The 22,864-nt window shown below is 42.5% G+C and overlaps 1 protein-coding gene across 1 annotated transcript; it reads right to left on the reverse strand.

Annotated features, from left to right (window-relative positions):
- Positions 1-313: 313 nt before the first annotated feature.
- LOC116523476 (protein FAM135B-like) lies at positions 314-17,890 on the reverse strand (the record flags this gene model as incomplete). The annotated part of the gene is given in 16 exon segments (XM_032238592.1): positions 314-405; positions 1,246-1,292; positions 1,294-1,360; positions 1,363-1,409; positions 2,659-2,737; positions 2,740-2,793; positions 2,796-2,915; positions 2,918-3,541; positions 3,544-3,660; positions 3,663-4,185; positions 4,344-4,585; positions 9,840-9,994; positions 13,338-13,411; positions 14,191-14,283; positions 14,285-14,344; positions 17,864-17,890. Coding segments are annotated over 16 exon segments (2,421 nt in total), but the record flags the coding sequence as incomplete, so codon positions are not given.
- Positions 17,891-22,864: the final 4,974 nt, after the last annotated feature.

A 22,864-nucleotide genomic window follows, 5' to 3' on the forward strand; every position in this document is an offset into this window, starting at 1 on the left:
TGGAATATTTAGGAAGACAGTGCTGCTTATGAAGAACAGCTCATGACATCAATTCTGTTGCTGCCACCGAGTTAACAAAAAGCAATAAAGAGCACTTAATCAAAGAATTAGGAAGGAGAAAATGCTGTGAAATGGCAAGTAATGACATTAATGCAAATGTAATGAAGATTATACTATACTATACTATACTATACATACTATACTATACTATACTATACTATACTATACTACTATACTATACTATACTCTACTATACTATACTATACGCAAACATCAAGTTTTCAAACGAACCGCTGAAGGATGAATCAAATACCTGGTTCCTTTCTGACATAAGGAAGTCGAGTTTCCCTCCAGGGAGGCCCAATTCAATGAACGTTTTTACCAGCCGAAGATCTGCACTGTTACCTGCAAAAGCCAAAAAGAGTAAAGACTTTGATATCTACCCTTTGGATACCCCTTTGTGCCCTCTATGCAGTCAAGATTGGAATCCTTTAGAAGGTAGGATGGATAGGTGGCTCTATTTATATCTAGTAGTTCATATTTATGAAGGAAATGAGAGAGGCAGTTTGGTGTTAAGGCAGCAAGCTAGAAACCAGGGAATGGGAATTCTAGACCTGTCTTAAATATTACAGCAGGTGGGTGACTTTGGGCTAGTCTCTCTCTCTTTCTGTGTCTGTCTCTCTCTCCCCCCTTCCCTCTCTCCTGCCCTCCCTCTCCTCTCTACCTCGGTCTCTCCCTCCCTCCCCACCACCCTCTCTCTCTTTATCCCTCTCCCTCCCCCATTTCCCCCCTCTCCCTCCCTATCCCCTCCTCTCTCCCCCTCTCTCCCTCCCTATCTATCCCTCTATCCCCCTCTCTCCCCCTCCCCTCCCTCCCTTCACTCTCCGCCCTCTCTCTCCCCCTCTCTCCCTCTATCCTCCCTATCTATCCCTCCCTCTCTCCCCTCTCCCTCCCTCCATCTCTCCTTCCCTCTCTCTCCCTCCCTGCCTCTGTCTCTCCCTTCCCTTTGCCTCTCTCTCTCTTCTGTCTCTCTGTGCCTCTCTGTCTCTCTGTGCCTCTCTGTCTCTCTCTCTCTGTGTCTCTGTCTCTTTCTGTGTCTGTCTGTCCTGTCTGGTGTCTCCCTCTCCCCTGCTCCCTCTCCCTCTCTCCCTCCCTCTTCCTGCCTCCTTCCCCTCCCTCCCCCTCTCTCAAACACACACATGTGTGTTTGTTTGTGTTAATGTATGTTGGGGGGGATTGCCTTACCATCTAGACCATGGCCACAGATCACTAGGTGAATCCCATCTTCAAATTTCTTCCTCTTCCTCTGGTGGAAAATACGGGACATCAGAAGCTAGTATGGATAAGTCACTGTACAGAATCCTTCAATCTTCAGCTCCTTTTTAAATGTTTTCTTGGCCTGATAGAACACTGGAGAATACACCAATAAATCACAGGCTGAACAAGGCACTCGAGAGGCTGCAACTACTGGACCATTGGTTAATTACAACAGGTATCTCAGTGGCGGAGAAGCAGGGCTGTTTTAGTTGTTCAAATCTGAGTGCAAACAACGGTCCTTAATTTCCCACATGAGGTGCAATGTCAATTCAGCAATGTCAACAAACACAACCTTCATGCTCTTGTCTATGGCAAATGAAGACAACACACAGGCCCAATTTTAGGAAGGATACACTGCAGAGAACCCTGGAAAAACCCACAAAAGATGAAGGAGAGGGACAAAGGCATGGTGATGCACCCACTGATGATGCTCAGAAGCTTCGAAAGCAGTGTTTCTCAACCTTGGCAACGTGAAGATGTCTGGACTTCAACTCCCAGAATTCCCCAGCCAGCGAATGCTGGCTGGGGAATTCTGGGAGTTGAAGTCCAGACATCTTCACATTGCCAAGGTTGAGAAACACTGTTCTAAAGGGACACCCCTCTATCCGTGATGTTGAACCTATGGCATGCGTGTCACAGGGGCACGTGGAGCCATTTGTCAGGCACATGAGGCGTTGCCCTGTCCGCAGGCTAGTGCGCATGCACGCATTGGCCAGCTGACTTTGGCCTTCTTTTGAGGCCATTTTTCACCCTCCGGAGTTTAAGCCTCTGGAGCGCGGAAAAACTGGCACTAAGGGCAAACCAGATGTTCAGGAACATACTTCGGGTTGCTCATGGGGCCAGTTTTTGCCTCCAGAGACTTCAGGAGGAGGAAGGAAGGAAGGAAGGAAGGAAGGAGGAAGGAAGGAAGGAAGGAAGCAAGCAAGCAAGCAAGCAAGCAAGCAAGCAAGCAAGCAAGCAAGCAAGCAAGCAAGCAAGCAAGCAAGCAAGCATAATAAAGGGACCTTGGAGGTCTTCTGGTCCAACCATTTGCTCAAGCAGGAGACCTAATATCATTTCAGATAAATGGTTGTCGAGCTTTGTTTGAAAGCCTCCAGTGATGGATCATCCACAACTTAAGAAGGAAGGAAGGAAAGAAGGGAGAAGGGAGGGAGGGAGAAGAAGGAAGGAAGGAAGGAAGGAAGGAGGAGGAAGGAAGGAGAGGAAGGAAGAAGGAAGGAAGGAAGGAAGGAAGACACTATTGTTTACATTCAGTATTGTCTTACCACCCTAAGATGTACTGTGCACATGTTCAGCATATCAATACTTTTGTAAAACATTTTGAAGAAAGTCAATCCTTACTTGAGCATTTGTTCATTGTCTTCTTCCCCCACTTTACTAGATTCACAAGAGATGACCCCAAAGGACCCTACTGGTTGGGGGTGATAGGAGAAGTGACCTGCTTGGAGGACAAGACCGTCAGTGGAGGTGTCTCTTGAGAACTGAAGAAAAGGGCAGACAGGTGGCCGTGCAAGAAACAGATAATTGAATCTCCAGGGCCTTACTCTCGAGTCCCAAAGTTTCTGGCACCGCGGAATGAAACCCGGTGCTATTTGCTACATCTTGAGGTCTCTTTTTTCCAGCTCAATGTTGCACGATCGACACTCAGGTCGGTGGTCCAGCTCAACTTTCTGTAAACGTGTGATGTCTCTACTGTGGACCAGAGAGGTAGTAGCAGAGGGTCCTTGGTGAAGTTCAATTGTACGCCGAGTCTTTGAATCTGGATGGGCATAGCAAAAGTCCATCATCTCATTCTCACTGTTGGAGAAGGCATAAACATCTGCAGCGTACAAATTGTGGTTGTGATTCATGTTTGCATCCTCATGGTAGACATCCAGATGAGAAGCATCTGTATCCAAATGGTTATTGGCTTTTTCTAAAAGGTTATCCTCTCTTCTCTCTGGCAACTGCATTCTACTTGAGATAGCGCCCTCCTGTGGCCTCCAAACTACTTCTTCATTCTCAGGAAAGCCATCAACACTTCCTTGTAAGTGAGCAGTGTTGCAATCAGATGTTGGGTGATCCATCAAAGCACTGGGAAGCAGAGGTCCTCCATCCTGGCAGGCAGAAATATTTCCCACTGAGATCATTCTGGCATTTCCTATGTCCACATACTGCCCACCTGAGATGTTTTGATCAGGTTTGGATACATCCATGGCTTCTGCAGGATCCTCGGGACTGCTGATTGAGGAGCAGAGATTGATTTCGTCAACTTGTTGGGCTCAACTTCTCTTTCTTCTTCCTCATAAGGCAAGGAGCTAATGGAAGTAAGCGAGGCTTGAATGCCGTTGGGCAAACTTGTATGCTTTCTGTGTGTTCCAGGGAATTCCGGTGGGTTGCGTGCCTTTTGGCGAGCTGGTGAAGGATCTCGCGATCCCCGGTCAACTCCAAGGCTTTGCTCTTCGCGTCAGACCAAGCCACCGAACTGGGCTCGCTTTCAATTCCTGAGTCTGAAATTACGGATGAAGATCTCTTAATAACCCCTGAGGTCAGGACCTCTTCCTGCTTTTCCATGTGATGCTCCTTCAGATGTGACTTGGACTCTTCAACAACTGTTGTCGGAGTTGTTGGGGTGGAGCTGAAATTATGAACTACGTCAAAGGTCCTCTGAGTTTCACTACGTCGATCTACTGGTGTCTCGGTGAACATTGGTTTCTCAGAAGCAACATTAGATTCACAACTATCCCTTTGAGCTGCTTGGCTCAAACCAATCCCGTCCACATGTTTAGGAGGTTCGCAATTGCCAGTGTCGCACTGAGCATTCATAACAAGCATTGACTGATTCTGATGAACGGTCTTACGCACGGGTTCCATATTGAAATAGGGCACCTCCGGGGTGAGCCTATTATAATTTTTGTAAATCTCATTGGTCCCTTAAAGTTTTTTGAAGGATCTTTCAGGAGATCTGATGGCAAGCTAGATATCACATTGTTCTCCACCTCTTTCCGAATGATGTGGGACTGGACATTTCCATTCATTGTATATACCTGAGTCATGGATTGAGCCTTGAAAGTCTTGTCTGTACAGGAGTCACTTTTTGAATAGCCAAAAGGGAACACCAAATTTCTATGTATCCTGTCCGTATGTACAATGAAAGGGATGCTGCTCCGGTACCCCTTTGCTAAAGCAATATCGTTGTTCGAGGAAGGCTCTTCACTTCGGTCAAGGTCCACTTGAGAATTGTCCACTGCAGAAATCATGTAGTTTGCCAAAATGTCTAAGCCCTGAACTGAAAAGGAAAGAAAAATGGGACCATTAGGCACCAAGAATATGACAACCAAAGGTGGTATTCAGCAGGTTCTGGCCAATTCCGGAGAACCGGTAGTGGAAATTTTGAGTAGTTCAGAGAACCAGTAAATACCATCTCTGGCTGGCCCCGCCCGCATCTATTCTCTGCCTCCTGAGTCCCAGCTGATTGGGAGGGAATGGGGATTTTGCAGGAACCTTCCCCTGCCATGCCCACCAAACCATGCCCATCAAGCCACACCACGCCCACCAAGCCACGTCCACAGAGCTGAGAGTAAAAAAAAATTGAATCCCACCACTGATGACAACGTGAGAAAATCCTAATCCCAAACCCAAATGAGATTACTTTGAAACCAGACTTCAGTGTATGTCAGCTCTGAACAAGCCTGGTGCTCTCTGAGCTTGCTTTTTTCCCCTTGCAAACATTAGCCAAACTAGGTAACATCATCAGTGATAGAAGGAAGTGACGTTTGCTGTGGCTTCCCTGTCTGTGTGGGTGGAAACGGTCTTTGAGATTATTTGGTTGGGCTGTTTGCTGTTGGCTTCTTTGACAGTTTCTTGATTGGGATATTGTATACTTGATTGTTGGTCTGAAGTTAACCTTGGAGTTAATCTAGGCTGATCTGAGTGCTGATGGCTGATGGAGAGGTGCTGAAGTCTTTTTGTACTCTTTTGGGCTAGCTGACTGTCTCTTTTGCATAGTCTATAGCAGTGGTGGGATTCAGCCGGTTTGAGCCGGTTTGGTGAACCGGTTGGTAAATTTCTGGCTGGCCTCACCCCTTCCTGCCCTGCCCCTGCCAGGAGTCCCCACACACCCCATTTTGGCTCCCAGGTAAGTGCAGGGACACCTGCTAGGCCCAAAATGGAGCACGTGGGGGTACCCCTGCAGCCTGTGTTTGCTCCCAGGGGGGTGCAGGAGGCCAAGTGCTGCCTGTCATACCCTCTAGTCACACCCACCATGGCCATGCCATGCAGCCGATCATTAGGGCACAGAACTGGTTGTTAAATTATTTGAATCCCACCACTGGCATATAGATGTTGTTAATGTCTATGTGTCTATCAATGGCTGATTTGTCAAAGTGCCAGGCTTTTAGAAATTCCCTAGAATTTTTTGGACTTGGCCTGGTCTACAATGGTTAATTGTTGTGGCCCAGCAGGAGCCATTGGAGTTGCCACCAGACTTCGACAGCCCTATTAGTCAGCTTTGGAGGATGTGGAGGACCCTGGACAGGGTTCCAACTCCGAGCAGGGCGCAGAGAGGCTGGTTGGCCACCAGGAGGTGCCTGAGCCTTGGACCAGTGAGGAGGAGATAAAGAGTGTGATCCGGATGTCAGCAGTGTGGAGGAACCAAGGGAGTGTTCCTAGATGCTCGGCACCGGAGAGCTAATAGGCGTAAGGAACAATTACGCAGTTACAGGAGGTAATTGCACTCAGTTGGTGGTTAATAGGCTCCTCTCCATACTATAAAAGGAATGCTTGTGCACACGCCCCTTTTGCAGAAGTCAACGCATTAACTAATGTTGGAGAACAGTATTGTGAGCTTGGCAGGTGGATTGCTGCCAAGGCTTATCTGTGCTGGATTGCTGCCATGGCTTGTCTGTGCCGGCTTGCTGCCAAGGACCTGTCTGTCTATTAATAAATTCCGTAAAATATCTTTGGCTTGGAGTGCTTTGGTGTGGAACGGGGGGAGTCAGAACAGTTAATCTCCCCCAGGTACCAGATGAAACTAGAACAATGTTAGAAAGTAAAATAACAATGATGGAGCTAACAGAGGCACTTAAAAAACAAAATAATGGGAGAGCCCCAGGACCAGATGGTCTACCCGTGGAATTCTACAGAACATTTGAAGAAATATTGACCCTCCCACTCCTACAAGTCATGAATGAAGTGATGACTGAGAACCAAATACCGAAGTCATGGTCAGAAGCGTATATCACATTACTACCCAAGGAAGAGACTGATTTAACACAAATCAAGAATTATAGACCAATCTCTTTATTAAACTCAGACTACAAGCTATTGCATCTATACTAGCTGAGAGACTTAAAAAATACTTAAATGGCTTCATCCATTCAGATCAAAATGGCTTTTTACCTAAAAGACAAATCAAAGACAATATGAGAATAATTTTGAATACCTTGGAATACTATGAGGCCCACCCAGAAAAACAATTGGCACTGATGTTCCTCGATGCGCAGAAGGCCTTTGATAATGTGAATTGGCAGTTTATGTTTTTGCAACTGGAGCAGATGAACTTTGGCAAGAAATTCACTCAAAGTATACGAACGATATACCAGAAAGCAGCAAAGATAATGGTAAATGGAGAACTAACAGAACCGATTGAAATAAAGAGAGGTACAAGACAAGGCTGCCCACTATCTCCGTACTCTTTGTCCTAACACTAGAGGTCTTAAATAGAAAGATCAGAGAAGAAGAAGAAATAAGAGGAATGAAAATTAAGAGAGAAGAGTATAAACTGCAAGCGTTCGCGACGACTTAGTTTTCATTCTTGAAGACCCATTAGAAACTGCACCCAAATGTTAGAAAGAATAGAGGAATATGGAGAAGTAGCAGGCTTGAAAATAAACAAAGATAAAACAAGATCATGACAAAGAATATCCCAGCTACACAAAAGGATCAGTTGTCAGAAATGTTGCAGATTCAAAACACAAGTAAAATTAAATATTTGGGGATACATTTATCACCTAGATGTAGCACTCTTAAAGAGGATAATTATACCAGATTAAAACGACAAATAGCAATCGATTTGGAGAAATGGGGAAACTTGCATTTATCAATGATGGGAAGAATTTCTACAATTAAAATGAACATTCTACCTAGAATTTATATCTGTTCCAGACAATCCCAATTAGACTGGGTAAGGATTTTTTCTAGACTTAAATAAAATAGTTTTGAAATTTATTGGCAAGGGAAAAAAGCTAGAATAAAGCTTAAATTACTACAAGATGCTAGATCAAGAGGAGGTTTTGGTTTACCCGATTGGGAGCTATACTATCAGGCAGCAAACCTGATGTGGATTAAGGAGTGGATATCATTAAAAAACTCTAGATTATTGAATGTAGAAGGTCACGATTTGCTGTTGGGATGGCATGCTTTCTTATGGTATAAGGGAACTAAACCACATGGTTACTTTAGAAGACATTATATAAGGGAGGCGTTGTTGTTAAATTGGGAAAAGACTAAAAAATTACATTATCTAAAAATTCCAGTCTGGACATCAACAATTGAAGCATTCTCGTATCCGATAATACATAAAAAGGAAAAACAGTTAGATATATAGAATTATTGAATGCAGAGGGTGAGCTCAAATCTAGTCAAGAGTGAAGCAAGAAGGGATGGAAATGAACTGGTATTCATATGTACAGATACAATCTAGATAGAATGAAGATAGAAAAACTAAAGGTCTATATAATAAAATGACTGAGCTAGATAAAATTCTAACAGGTACCGATGAAAAAGTAATTAAAAAACTATATGGATATTTATTGGAGTTTAATTGCATGAAGAACAAGTTAAAGAAACTATGATTGCTTGGGGGAAAAATTTAAGTATGGGATTGATTTAGAGAATTGGCAGAAATTGTGGTCTCAAAATTACAAATGACAATGTCTACTGCATATAGAGAAAACTTGTATAAGAGTTTATAGGTGGCATCTACCCCGACCAGAATCGCAAGAATGTTTAAGAATAAATCAGAAAAGTGTTGGAAATGTCACCAGATACCTGGCTCATACTACCACATGTGGTGGACTTGCACTGAAGCCAAAAGATACTGGACTAAAATCCACATGTGGTTGGAGAAATGATACATAAACAAATAGACTTAAACCAGAGGTCTTTTTATTGGGAATTTTACCAGAAACCTACAACAAAGACTTAAAATATTTGATTGTAAATGTTGTAACAGCAGCCAGAATTGTATTTGCAAAAAACTGGAAAAATGAAACAATACCAAAAGAGGAAGAAATCATTCGAAAAATAATGGACTGTGCCGAAATGAGTAAATTGACATTTGAAATTAGAGAGCAAGAGGATGAACAATTTTATAAGATATGGGACTTGTTTTATCAATGGCTAAGGGAAAAGAACAAAATTTTGGAAATGAAAAATGATATACTTATGCCTTAATTGGAAAAGTAAATGATGATTAATTATGCTGTGTGAAATAATTCAACAATGATATAAGGAAGTACTAATATAAGGTCTGGTGATATAATGTAAGGTTAAGAATTTATTATAATGATATTTCGCTGCTGATAAGGCAATTCTAGTAGGGGAACAAATGAAAACTGGTATATATAGGCAGCGATGCCTTGTTGAACAATGAAGGAATAAGATCTCTGTTTGAAGGTATGAAATGCAAGATAACAATGAATAGAAGTATATTCTCTGGGGGAAACAATGCTAATGTTAACTGAATATATATTGTAGAAGGAAAATGAGACCTTTAGTTACATTAGAGGAAATATCTGAGATGGTAAACATTATTTGAAGATGTAGAGGTTAAAACAACCGTAATCAAACGACATGCTGTATGTGATGATGGTTTTTTTTCTTTTTTGTTTTTGTTTTGTTTTTTTTCCCCCTTCCTTTGGACCTTTTTTGTCCTTTTTGGCCTTCCCCCTCCCCCCACCCTTTTTTTTTCTTTTCCCCTTCTCTTCTTGAACTTTTTTTTTTTTGTCCTTTTTGGCCTCCCCCTCTTCCCCCACCCTTTTTTCTCTTCCTCTCCCCTGTTTTACTTTGTTGTTTTTTGTTTTTTAAACCTATATTGTGGGCTTATTAAATATACAATAGAGAGATACGGGATGTATAAACTTAGTAGGAATGCACCTGTGATTAAACGGCATATTGTATGTGAGATGGGTTTTCCCTCCCCACCCCCATTTTTTTCTCCATCCTCTCCCTTCCCATGTTGTCTATGTAATAAAAAATAAAAAATAAAAATTTAAAAAAAAAAAAAAAGAACAGTTAATTAACCAGCACTGGTTAAATCTGCCTCTGTTGCGAAATGAAAGAATTTTTGCCATGTCTTCTAACTGCCAGGTTGACTCTCTCCATCACAAACTTTCTTGCACGTGTGGCCTGACAATTCAGTCTCAAAAGTAGCAGTTTTTTAAGTAACTGCGGCACTTCACAATTCTGATGGTCAGAATGGTTCCTTCTGCACTAAAACTGAAAGCTCCCGGAAATGAAAAAGCATTCCTACCCCTGCCCACCTTGATAAGGGAAGTCAACATATCGGTCCTCAAAGATAATTGGTAGCGTGTTCCAGTCTCCGTCAATGTCCAGGCATTCCACAGGGAGAGGTGGCATGCGGGTCAAATACTCAGAATATCGGACTTCGGTTGAGATCTGGCTGTGATGCTGGATGCTGTTGGGAAGGAGAAAATCAGAATGCAGCTTTTCATCATCATTCGTTTTTCTGTGACCCGACAAAAGCGCGAACGTCATAAGCGCGCCGACAAAACCGCGGCGCTAAAACCGCGATGTCTAAAGCGCGTCGACAACAGCGCGCCGACACAACAGCGCGCCGACAGAAGCGCGATTTAAGTTAAGGTAAGGTTTAGGGTTAGGTTTTGGGTTAGGGTTAGGGTTAGGTTTAGGGTTAGGGTTAGGTTTAGGTTTAGTGTTAGGGTTAGGGTTAGGGTTAGGGTTAGGGTTAGGGTTAGGGTTAGGGTTAGGGTTAGGTTACAGCGCGCTTCTGTCGGCGCGCTGTTGCCGGCGCACTTCAGGGCTCATTCTTCGCTCCTTCGGTGCACGGTTTTGTCGGCGCGGTTTTGTCACTGCGGTTAGTCAGGCGCGCTTTTGTCGTTCGCGCATTTGTGGCGGAACCGTTTTTTCTTCTGATCTGAGGGAGGGATATTTCCCTTTTCACTGTTAATTTCCAATTGGTTTTCAATAATCCTACAGTGCATTGTTTTTGAAGGTAACAGTTCTATTGGAAGTTAGAAAATGAGTAGAGAGTAACAAGAATGAAATAATCAGATGGGGGGCGGGGAAAGGAGAACGTCACACTTTCACTGGAAACTCTACCTTCTCCATGGAATACACATGATTTAGGACTGTGTTATAGACTGGAGATAGATGATGTCGTATCCCTTTCTTTCTGTTGAGAGAGGGCTGTTTCAAACCAGCGGTCCTCCCTGTCCAAAATGTGGACTTCGCTGCTTTCAAAAGCGTCCTTTGTGTTTTAAATGTGGATGGACAGCTGAATCTTGTCCTGATAGGTTTGTCCTCCTGTGTTATGCCATGGATTTATGAAGTGGTTGTTTTGTTTCCCCAATGCACAGATCTATTGTTTGGTTTCGCCAATGTACAGGTGGCTCACTGCATTGTACTGCACATACCATATCTCTCAACAGGGGGGGAAGGATATGACATCATCTATCTCTAGTCTACAACACAGCTTTCAACAGTTCCAAGAAGGCTCCACAACATTTGCATTACTCAGCTGATCCTGAGGACATAGATAAACATCCAAGTGGCCACAATGACTCTCTAAAAGAATGCAAATGACCAGCTATCTACAAGGAGAATAAATCCTTCCATTCCCCACCATCGAATCAGAGCTGAAGAAGCTTCTTGGATGACAAGTAAAATGTCTTCAAAGAAAAACTGGAAAGTCCAGTTGCCTCTGAAAAAGCATTTTGGGAAAACCATATTGGACGGCTGAGAATCTCCATAGACAAAGACTAGCATCATTGTGTTCCCACAATGTCTCAATCCAACCCCTCTTGAATTCCATTGACCCTTATCTAGCGCCAAATTAGTGCTGGTTTTTAGTTGGCCAGATTCTTGTGTATAAGCATGAGCAATGAGTCAGCTCAACTGGAACTTATTGTGGGGTCCTGATTCTTCACACTGATACCAATAGCTTAATTTAAAGCAGAGATAACTAACATTTGGGCTGGCTCAGTGCTATGCTTAATATTTTGGAGGGGGGGGACAAAAATGTGGATTAAAATGATGTTTCGCTTGTTTTTATTCTTTAAATATTACGACTATGGTAGGGTTTCTAGAGAAATGTTGAAATAATTTCTATCCCAAATTAGAGGACATTTGAAGCTTCTGTTGAGCCTCTCTTTGTCCCCTCTTCAGTTTACTCTTATTAAACCAGACCGATAAATTCCCATTGTGAATTTCCCCAAAAAATGTCTCCCATCTCCCATTAAACAAACAATGAATCTTATATTATAGAACGTGGAACTTGGTGTTGACTATCACAAGAGAAAGGCTCAGAAAGAAGAAGTACAAGTCTCTTTAGCATCTCTCACTTTGATCCATCTGCCTAACAGATCTTCAAGGCATCATTCATCACTTATCATTCCCTTGTTTGCCCTCAACCATGAAGGGAAGATGGTGTTGTGGCCCGCTGGTGGCCTGTGGATCTGGCAGCAGATTCGGACAGTGAGGAGGTTGGGGAGGAATATGGGCCAGTCGGAGCCTGGGGAAGGCTCTGATGAGGGTTCTATATCAGAGGGAGAGATGGGGCCAGGCGCCTGGCAGTGATCAGATCCCTATGGAACTAGACAGCAGTGAGGCAGAGGAACAGCTGGAGCCTGTTCCCAGTGTGCATATGCAGAGTTGCCAGAAGAAAAGAACAACTCAGAAATCAGGGTCGACTCGGGAGTAAAGTCACAGGTGGAAGGTGATTGGCCCCTCCCACAGGAAATAAGAGAGGAGCAAAAGGGGAGGGGGCTTTTGCAGGAAACAATTCATTTGGCCGTTAGTTTTGTTTCAGGAGTGTGAAGATCTGTCCATGAATCTCAGAGACTCTGTGCCCAATCTTTCCTTGCACAGCGCCTCATTTGGAAAATATTTCCATGGCAGCTTTCCAAGACAGATAAGGTCTGTAGTCATAATTATCCTTTGAAAGACTGTTTGCCAGGCCTTTGCCAAATGTGAATGAGAGGAATTCACATTCATTTAATAAAAGGGGTTTTGTCAGAACCAAGACTCTGCTTTGTGCTTTTTGGGAAAGCCTAGGTCAGAACAGATGTAAAGAGGAGAACTTCACATGTTCAGTGGAAGCTTACTCTGATCTAGTTATTCTCCTCTAAATGTGAAACCAAAATTAAGTCACCAGAGCATTCTCTGTTTCAATAAAGGACAATATTTGTAGCTCAGGGTTGAAATGAGAAGTCTGTGGTGCTCTCTGAGCTTGGTGGTTTTCATGCAGACATTTCATTATCCAAACTAGGTGACATCAACATCATTATTATGATTAATGAACATCTGCAGGATGACATCCAAGTTCAGAGTGCACAAAAGACCCCTTCTCTGTTCCTGAAAACCTCTTGCAGCAATTCTCCCTTAGAAAAAACAAAGAACATTCATATTTGATATGGAGGCGGAGGAGCAGGAGAGAGAAGAAGAGAGAGAAGAAGAGAAGAGAAGAAGAAGAAGAAGAAAGAAAGAAAAAAGAAGAAGAAGAAGAAGAAGAAGAAGAAGAAGAAGAAAGAAAAAGAAGAAGAAGAAGAAGAAAGGAGGATGGGGAAGGAGACAGAGACAGAGAAGGAGGAGGAGGAGGAGGAAGAGGAGAAGAAGAAGAAGAAGAAGAAAAAGAAGAAGGGAAGAAGGAGAAGAAGGAGAAGAGGAGGAGGAGAGGAGGAGGAAGAGGAGGAGGAGGAGGAAGAGGAGGAGGTGGGGGAGGAGGAGGAGGAGGAGGAGGAGGAGGAGGAGTGAGATGAAAGAAGACACTGAAAATGACATACAGGCTTTCCTGGAAAGTTGTTGCAGCTGCTTTTTGATGCTCTGCGTAAAAGAAGGCCTCCGAAAATCTCTTTACCTAGTGAAGAAATATACAACAATGCATCAGAGTCAAATTATTGCTGTCACTGTACCTCTCTGTCTTTTAAAAAATAATCAAACTAATTTAGATGAACTATATATTCTAATGGAATCAGCCTTTAACCCGATTTGAGTTCCAAACAATTGAATAAATTAACCAAATAGATGCTACAGAGGATAAACATTTGTCCCTCATTTAAATAAACAAACAAACAAAGCAATTTGATGAAAGCTGTCATCCCTTTAAACTTGGCACAACTGAATTTTTCCAGTTGGCATTGAAATAATAGAACAATTTCTGTAAACAATGTATTGATCAAGGATCAAATCAATTCATTCATATTTTAATAAATTTTACCACATTTTCCCAAAATAAGACAGGGTCTTATTTTCTTTTGACCCAGAAATAAGCGGTTCACCTTATTTTTGGGGGAGGTCTTATTATTTTGAGGTTCAGGATACGGCGAGCGTGGTCACCTCATGGTTGCTGCTGTGTTGCAATATTTTCAGGGAGGATTTATTTTCAAAGGAGGGCTTATTTTAGTGCATGCTCAAAAGCCCGATTGGGCTTATTATCCCGGGAGGTCTTATTTTGGGGAAAACAGGGTAATTATCAATAACAGAAAGGCTTTAGAAGACACCTAAAGAAAATTGACTTTCAAGATTGTAGCACAAAGCAATACCACAATAGCCTAGAAATCAGACTATACACTTCAACCTGATTTCACATCACTTTCTTCTTCTAAGTGGGGCACATCAGAAGTTCTGCAAGGTTACCCTTAGAGTGTGGTGCTCTTGAACAAGGTACGTTGTGACGTCAGGATGTAGGGTTACAATTGCCAGAAATTGAGTCCACACGGCTAGGAGGGGGAGCAGAGCAGCCAAGGTCTTTGCTGATCTGCTCTGCTATCTTTTCTGAATTACTCAGCATCTAGAAGGATGAGAGACAATGTCAGGAACAGCTAGTCACAATGATTGTCAACTCAAAAAGCGTCGGCATGTCTGTTATCAAGTTGCCATGTTGAGGAAAGGAGGGGAGCCCATTCCACGCATACCTTCAGCTAGAGTCAGATCTCAAATTACTACAGCAGGCTTGTGGGGTGCACCTCATTGGTGGATGTGATTTATGACACAGACTGAGGGGAGGCAGAAAAAGGGGCAAAGTTCAGCCATAATTTAAATGAGGTTATATCTGACTGCAATAGGGTATTGCTGAAATGGTGTTCCTAATAAATGACTGGTTTTCTTTTGAAACTTGGCTCGAGGCTCATGAATCAATTAGGGCACCTTTAGGAAACTTGACAGACAGTCAGATCTAACCTCATTAAATGATATTACAAGCTCAGGATTCAAAAGAATATTGACAGACTTGAACAATGGGCTCCATCCAACAAAATGAAATTTAATGTGGATAAAAGCAAGGTTTGCCTATACTTAGTCAGGTAAACCAAAGGAACAAGTACAGATTAGGTGAAACCTGGCTCAGAAATAATAACTGTGAGAGGGATCTTGCAGTCCTACTGGACGATCACTTAATATGAGCCAGCAGTGTGTGTCAGCAGCCAAAAAGCGAATACAATCTTGGGTTGTATAAACAGAGACATAGAATCAAAATCACATTAAGTCTTAGTACCGCTTTATAAAAACTTTAGTAAGACCACATCTTGCTACCAGAGGCAGGACAAGAAACAGTTTGCCTTCAGAGCAATGGTGGGATTCAAATAATTTAACAACCGGTTCTCTGCCCTAATGACCAGCTGGGTAGGCATGGCTCAGTGGTCATGTGACTGGGTGGGTGTGGCCAACTCAACTCACTCATGTCAATGGGCGCTTCGCATCAACTGTTACAATGTAATAAGGCAGTTTCTGTAAGCAGGGCAATAAAGATGAGGCTAGAAACAACACCAGAATGTTTCCTTCCTGCCTTCCTTACAGGATTAGCCCTGTAAAGTGGGAAAAAAAACAAAATGAGATTTCTTCCAACAACCGGTTCTCCGAACTGCTTAGAAAGTTAACAACCGGTTCTCCCGAATAGGTGCGGACCGGCTGAATCCCACCACTGCTTCAGAGGTTGTAGGTGCTTCATCACTGGAGCCTTTTAAAGAAGAGACTGGATAGTCACTTGTCTGAAATGGTATAGGGAAGTGATGGTTAATCTTTTCTGGACCAAGTACCCAAAGCGTGCCCAAAAATGCAATGTGCCCCCCACACATGCCCTTCCCACTGCGTATGCGCACGTGACCCCCCACTGTGAGCCCCATTCCCACACATGTGCACGCAGCACCCCCCTCCAAGCAACCTACCCCTCTGCACATACATGGCAGAGACCGAAGTCCAGTTGGGCAGTGGGAGGCAAGTGCGCATGTGCGGCACAGTGAACTGGGCGGTGGCTCGCGTGCCATCAGAGAGGAAGCTGCGTGCCACCACTGGCACGCCTGCCATAGGTCCACCATTATGGGTATAGGGTCTCTTGTTTGAGTGTGGGGTTGGACTGGAAGACCACCAAGGAGTTATGGGGCCCCAAAACTACTTCTACTACTACTACTACTACTACTACTACTACTACTATACTACTACTACTTCTTCTTCTTCTTCTCTTTCTTCTCTTCTTCTTCTCTTCTCCTCCCTCCTCTTCTTCTCCTTCTCCTTCTCCTTCTTCTCTGCGCTGCTTCAAGAGCCTCAACATCTTTTTTATATTATGGTGAACAGAATTGGATGCAGTATTTCAAGAGTGGCCTTCCAGTACAAGAACTTCACATGATATCGAATCTCTCTATTAAAAGCATGTGAAGTTCTAGCACTGCTTCATATATTATTTTGTGAATTAATCCTTCAAATGATCAAACCCTTTCAATATTATTGTTCCATGCAGGCCATTCACTTTTCTATTTAACCTACAAGCTATTTCATTCTCGACTCAATCTTATTTCTATACTTTCTTCTGAAGTTCCTTATTCTTAATACTTTTAGGTTTCCCTTGATATACATCCAGATAGGACCCTTAAATCAAAGCAAGCAGAGGCACACTCTTAATCGCAGTGACTTTTATTTTTTGACCAATAGCCATTCCTTGAAACAGACTCACCAACTTTCTCCCAGGATTTACATATCATTAAATTTCTCCATCTACTATTATTTGTTAAGAACATAACTTCATCTTCTTACATTTTTTTTTGCCATTTATGTATCACATATGTGTAGCTTTTCACTCTATTTTCTTCAACAAACAAAACTGCCTTAGTCTTTGAATTGTCAGCTTCATGCAATTCCCTGCTTCGTTTAAATTAAAACTAATTGCAAAGCTCCGAGTACTTGACTAACAACACGTTGTTTGCACACAACAGTAGAACAGTACAACGATATTCGTGTTTGCAAAAGTCTTCTAATATCTCCAGAAGTTTTTGTTATGTTATCCATTGTAGAAATTGGATACGGCCGAACTGCCAACCTTCTGATCGACAGGCTCAGCTTCTTATCCACTGAGCCACCGTGTCCCAAGTACCCTTCACCAATGAATCTGTCGATGGCTTTGCTTCATTCTTCCTACTTTTCTCTTTGTGCAGGAAGGGAGGCATCCATTTATCAACTATTGCCTTCACACACCATGAATAAATAGCACAGGCACTCTAACTAAGAACAACATTAATATTGGTAGGCCATCAATTTTTATTATTATTATTCTGGATATTTCAGTGCAGGCAATTGGGACCATTGGCAAATTAACCACTAGATGGCAGTGTGTTATCCTGTAATATAATGTATGATTGCACATGTAAATTCATCTTTATAATATATAGGGTTTTTAAGAGGCCAAACTTTTCTGCTAGATCCAGAAGGTTGTTCTTGTTTCTTTGTACAGGCAGGGGAATTGACCTGATGGAATAGTGGTTTATAGCAAACCTAATTTTTTTAGGAATTTAAAGCTGCTGCAGAATAAAACCATAGATTGTTCACTACAAATTCCTGCTTTTCCTCTCTAAGCACAGCGATCATTGCAAAATGTTGTTGTTAGTTGCGAAGTCATGTCCGACCCATTGAGACCCTATGGACAATGTTCCATCAGGCCTTCCTGGTCCTCTACCATCCTTTGGAGTCCTTTTAAACTCACATCTACTGCTTCAGTGACTCCATCCAGCCACCTCCTTCTCTGTCGTCCCTTTCTTCTTTTGCCTTCCATCGTTCCCAGCATGAGGCTCTTCTGCAGTGAGTCCTTCCTTCTCATTAGGTGGCCAAAGTATTTGAGTTTCATCCTCAGGATATGGCCTTCTAAAGAGCAGTCAGGGTTGATCTCCTCTAGGACTAACCGGTTGGATGGCCTTGCAGTCCAAGGCAAATAGCCCCAAATAAAATGATTAGGATGATTTAGTCTTCTCAATAAAAGGAAATTGTCGTCCCAAACACTGTAGCCCTTTTCATAACAGTCTTCATGATAACGTTCTTAAACATGTACCTGCTCTAAATTTTCATCATAAGTCATTTTTGACAGTATCATTGTGGTCACTAAATGGACTGTCGTAAGTACAAGACTATCTGCATAACATGTCCCAACACAGAGTCAAATAGAGTTTCTATTTTGGTACACTTTTCTTTGATGAGGTATCGTGTTTGAAGAATTGGGCACAGAGCATACCAATAGACTAACACTTGAGAGGGGGCTTGGTGGTCTCTGAGCTTGCTTGTTTTTGTTGACTGGCACTGATGATGTTACCTAGTTAGGGTAATGAAACATCTGCAAGGGGAAAAAAAGGCAAGCTCAGAGATCACCCTGAGCTACAAATATTCTCCTTTATTAGAATGGCTCTTGGTTATAAATCAGGGATGGGCAACTACCATATATTTCAGAGTATAAGATGCACCTCCCCCCCCACGAAAGAGTATCAAAATGTTGTGTCTTATATACCGAATACAGCCATTTTGGCCCCCTGAAGCCCTACCCCCTCATTCAATTGAAAAATGGGCAAAAAGAGGATAAAGTTTACCCCTCAGTTATTCCTGTTAGGTATAACTAACAATTGTACTGTTATAGAGACTAACTTGATTTTGTACTTAATAACGGCAGCAAGACTGTTGGTGGCGCAATACTGGAAAAATAGAAAACCTTTCAGCTTCTATATTCATCTTTTCTAAATCCCTTTTATAATGAATTGTTCATATAATTCTGACCTTGTTCAGCCTTCAGATTTGTGGGAAAAATCAGCCATTGAGTCAAAATATTGCCTTGCTGATTAATTGAGTGAATTAGGTGGCATGGCAGGTGCAAAATATTTATGGAAGGTGGGGAAGAAATGTGCTATTCAATATCTCCACACTTCCTCCATGGTTGTTCACAAGGCCTGTAGCTACAACAGCAGAAATATGACTTAATGTTCAGGGTCAAATTGCTGTGGAATAGATTCAACCCTCCCACATCCTAATCAAATGCTCTTTCCCAGGAATATGCAAACTTTCAGAATAAAAGAATAACAGAGTTGGAAAGGAACCTTGGAGATCCTCTAATCCAACCCCCTGCTGAAACAAGAGATACCATATATACCATATGGACAATGGGTGTCCAGCTCTCTTAAAATCTTCCATTGATGGAACACCCACAATTTACAGAGGCAAGCTGTCCCACTGGTTGATTGCTCTCCTCGTTAGTAAATTTCTCCTTAGTTCTAGATTGCTTCTCTCCTGGGTTAGTTTCCATCCATTGTTTCTTGTCTTGCCCTTTGGTCTTTGGAAAATAGTTTGATCCCCTCATCCATGTAGGAGCCCCTCAAATATCAGAACACTGCTATCACGTCACCCACTAGTCCTTCTTTTCATTAGGCTAGACACACCCAGTTCCTGTAACCATTCTTTATATGTTTTAACTTGCACACCCTAATAATCATTATTACTCTTTTCTGTGCTCTTTCCAGAGTTTCAAGATTCTTTATAATATGGTGAATAAGCTGGATGGAGTCCTCTAAGTGTGGTCTTACTAAGGCTTTATAAAGCAATATTAATACTTTGTGTGAACTTTATTCTCTCCCATGTTAATGCAACTTAGCATTGAGTTGGCTTTTTTGACTGCTGCCGCACACTGCTGGCTCATTTAAGTGATTGTCCACTAAAATATGAGCCAGCAGTGTGCGCTGTACATGTGTATATATACATCGATACATACCAGAGGTGGTTTCCTACCAGTTCGCACCAGTTCGGTAGAACCGGTTCGTCAAATCTACCGAACCGGTTAGAAGAGGTTCCACCAGAAGCAGGCCACACCTACAGAAGAGGTTCCAAATTTTTGGAAACCCACCACTGACACACACACACACAAAACACACAGACAGACAGACAGACAGACTCACACAGAGAGACAAAGAGAAAGAAGGAAGAAAGAAATAAAGAAAAAAAGAAAAAAGAAAGAAAAAGTGAGGGAGAGATGAAATAAAAAAGGGAAAAAGGACAGAGACAAAAGGAAGGAGAGAGAGGAGGGAGGGAGAGAGAGAGAGAGAAAGAAAGAAGAAAACACATGGCCGGCAAGCCACTCCCACCAGATCACATGGCCAGCAAGCCACTCCCACAAAGGTGGCCACACCCACAGAGTAGGTCCGAAAATTTTTTGAAACCCACCACTGATACACACACACACACACACACACACACACACAAAGTACTATACAAGGTGTGTGTGTATATTAAAATGGCAACTAATAAATATTGAAACAGAAAACAAAGCAGTGAGGGAAGTCACCCCTCCTAGAAGAATGAGATTTTGAGAAATGTTTAAAAAGGCAGAATATTATTTTTCCCCTAAAAGAGAAATGGAAATCTTAAGGGAGACAGAAACTCAGAGCCCCAGCTCCCTGACCCATCAGATAATTGGTACCCATTAAGAAATACTGGGCCAGCCTTACAAGACAAAAAACCTCCAGCCTCAGGGTGATGGGATTAGCCCTCGCACAAGATCCAAACCAAGAGAAAGCTATTAAGACCCAATAGGAATTTCCCAATACCCTTTCAGAACACAAGCTTCCTCATTACATCATCACCTCCAAGCTTCAACCAAACCTAGGGGCTCAGACAAACATGACCCGACATGGCCCCCTGGGAGTCTGACAACAGCCAATAGAATAAATGTTCTTGCCCAGGAACAGGAAGTTCAAGTGCAAAGCCAAGAGAAGGTAGAAAAGCCACCCTCTCTCAACTCCATGTGGTCTGCCCAGAACCATGTGCTTGGTGGTTCTACTTCACCATTAAACCCTCTTTCCAATCAGCCTCCAGCCTCCATTTTGTCTCCAGTTCCCTTCTCCCAGCTTGGAACTGAACCAGACGGATATTTCTTCCAACAACAGGAATGAATAAAGGTAGGCTATAATGAATGGAAATACATTTGACCGCACTAAAAAAAACCCTTGTAAAGTTGTGTTAAAACTAATAGGATACAGCTTATTGTAGTTTTGCATTTGAGGTTAACACTACTTCCCAGTGTTAGCTGTGTAGAAATACCTGCAGTCATCAGAAAGTTGTGATAGTGTCTGTTCCACCGCAAGATCTTCTAAAAATATAAAAAAAAGGAATAGGAAAATTGATTATGTGAGCTATATTCCCTGAACAAAAACACAAGAAAGAGGAAATCATTGTCAGATCTTGTCAAAGCACCATCAGGAAAACAGAGAAATGGTCAGATTCTTGTAAATAAAATCGTGCAAATTAGTAATGCACTCATTTTTCTCTCCCCCCCCCGCCATCATAAAAGTAGGTGTACTTGGCAGGTGTTTGTGGCCTGCCAGCGGTCAGCACAGCTGGCAACAGATTTGGACAGTGAGGAAGTGAGAGAGGAACAGCTGCCTTCAGAGTCAGTGAGGCAGACAAACAGCTGGAGCCTGTTCCCACGGTGCGCATGCGCAGAGTTGCCAGACGAAGGGAACAGCTAAGGAAAAGGGGTCGATTTGCGAGTAAGGCCAGAGGTGGATGATGAATGGCCCCTCCCAGAGCAAATATAAATAAAAGAGGAGCGAAAGGGGAGTGGAGTTTGCAGGAGACAATTAGTTCGCTTCATTGTTTCGTGACTCTCTGAGACTCCTTGCCAAGTTTTGCAGATATCAGCCTGGCAGCTCTCCAAGCCAGATAAGGTCTGTGACTGTAAATCCTCCATCGAGAGACTTTGCTGGATGTGAATGAGCAGAATTCACAGTCAATTAATAAAAGGGTGGGTTTTTTTGTCGGGACAAGGAGTTTGCTTCATGCTCTTGGGAAGCCTCGGTCAGAACAGGTTGATCAGAAAAGATTAAGTAGGTTCTGACTTATTTAATCTGAAACAAACAAATCCCAGGGGTGGGGTGGGGGGAATCAATGGCAAACTGCTTCTAGGTTGTTCCCAAGGAAACCACACGGAGCAGAAAGAAAGTTTGGTTTGCGAAGATCTTCATTCATCTGCTTAATCTTTGAAACTTTGTATGAAACACACTGAAGGGATTTCGTGCTTCAGAATCAGAACACGGAAGACGAGAGAGAGAGAGAGAGAGAGAGAGAGAGAAATGTAATCACTAAAGATGACATACTTGATATTCAGATGACATACTTTGATTTAGATCTGACAGCTTCTTAACAATTGCCAAATAAGATGTCAAAATGTTGCCTTTGAGAAATGCACAATTCTGCGAATTAAGAGTAGAACCAAAGGTCATTTTTCACAGGAACTATTGAAACAACATGAATATGTTACCTCCATGGATTGTTCTACTATAAGTAATTGGGGAAACCCCCCCCCCAAAAAAAATGAGCAGACATAAACATTTTCTTCCTTAACATATAATCTTTAATCTCTTGGGTTATTATTGATGTGTTGATATGTCGAAACTTCAACTATCTATTCATTCCAGGGTAATAATGTAGGGCTTTGGTAATGATTTGATTTAATTTATTCCATTATTCATTTTCAATGACACACTACAACTACTTCGATTAACAATGGTTGAGGCTGCCAGAAAAGAAAGAATCAGAATTTTGCTTCTCCCTCAACATCCAAAGTGGTGGTAGAGGAGGAGGAAGAGGAAGAGAAAGAGAAAGAAGAAGAGGAAGAAGGGGAAGGAGGAGGAGGAGGAGAAGAGGAGGAGGAGGAGAGGAAAGAAGAATATTTATATTAATACTTTAATATGATTGCCCACTCCAAAAGACTTTGGGCAAGTGAGAAGGGCAAGTACAGGGCGGGGCATAACCTTTTCCTAGGGGGTCACAGCAAGATCGACAGCAGTTTACAACTTCCGCGACACCTCATTTTAAAGCCCATAAAAAACTGAATTGAATGAGCTATTAAATGTTAAATTTGCTTTAAGAATGGCTGGAAAATTCGATTCGGAAGAACAAAGGATCGTTGACAGAATAAAATGCATTGCCTTTCGAGAGGCTCGCGATGCTGGAGCGACGTTTATCAATTGAAAATGGATTGCAAACAAATTGAAACGTCATCCGGATTGGGTTACTG

This window comes from Thamnophis elegans, unplaced genomic scaffold (genome assembly GCF_009769535.1).
Source record: "Thamnophis elegans isolate rThaEle1 unplaced genomic scaffold, rThaEle1.pri scaffold_352_arrow_ctg1, whole genome shotgun sequence".
In the NCBI taxonomy this organism is placed as follows: domain Eukaryota; kingdom Metazoa; phylum Chordata; class Lepidosauria; order Squamata; family Colubridae; genus Thamnophis; species Thamnophis elegans.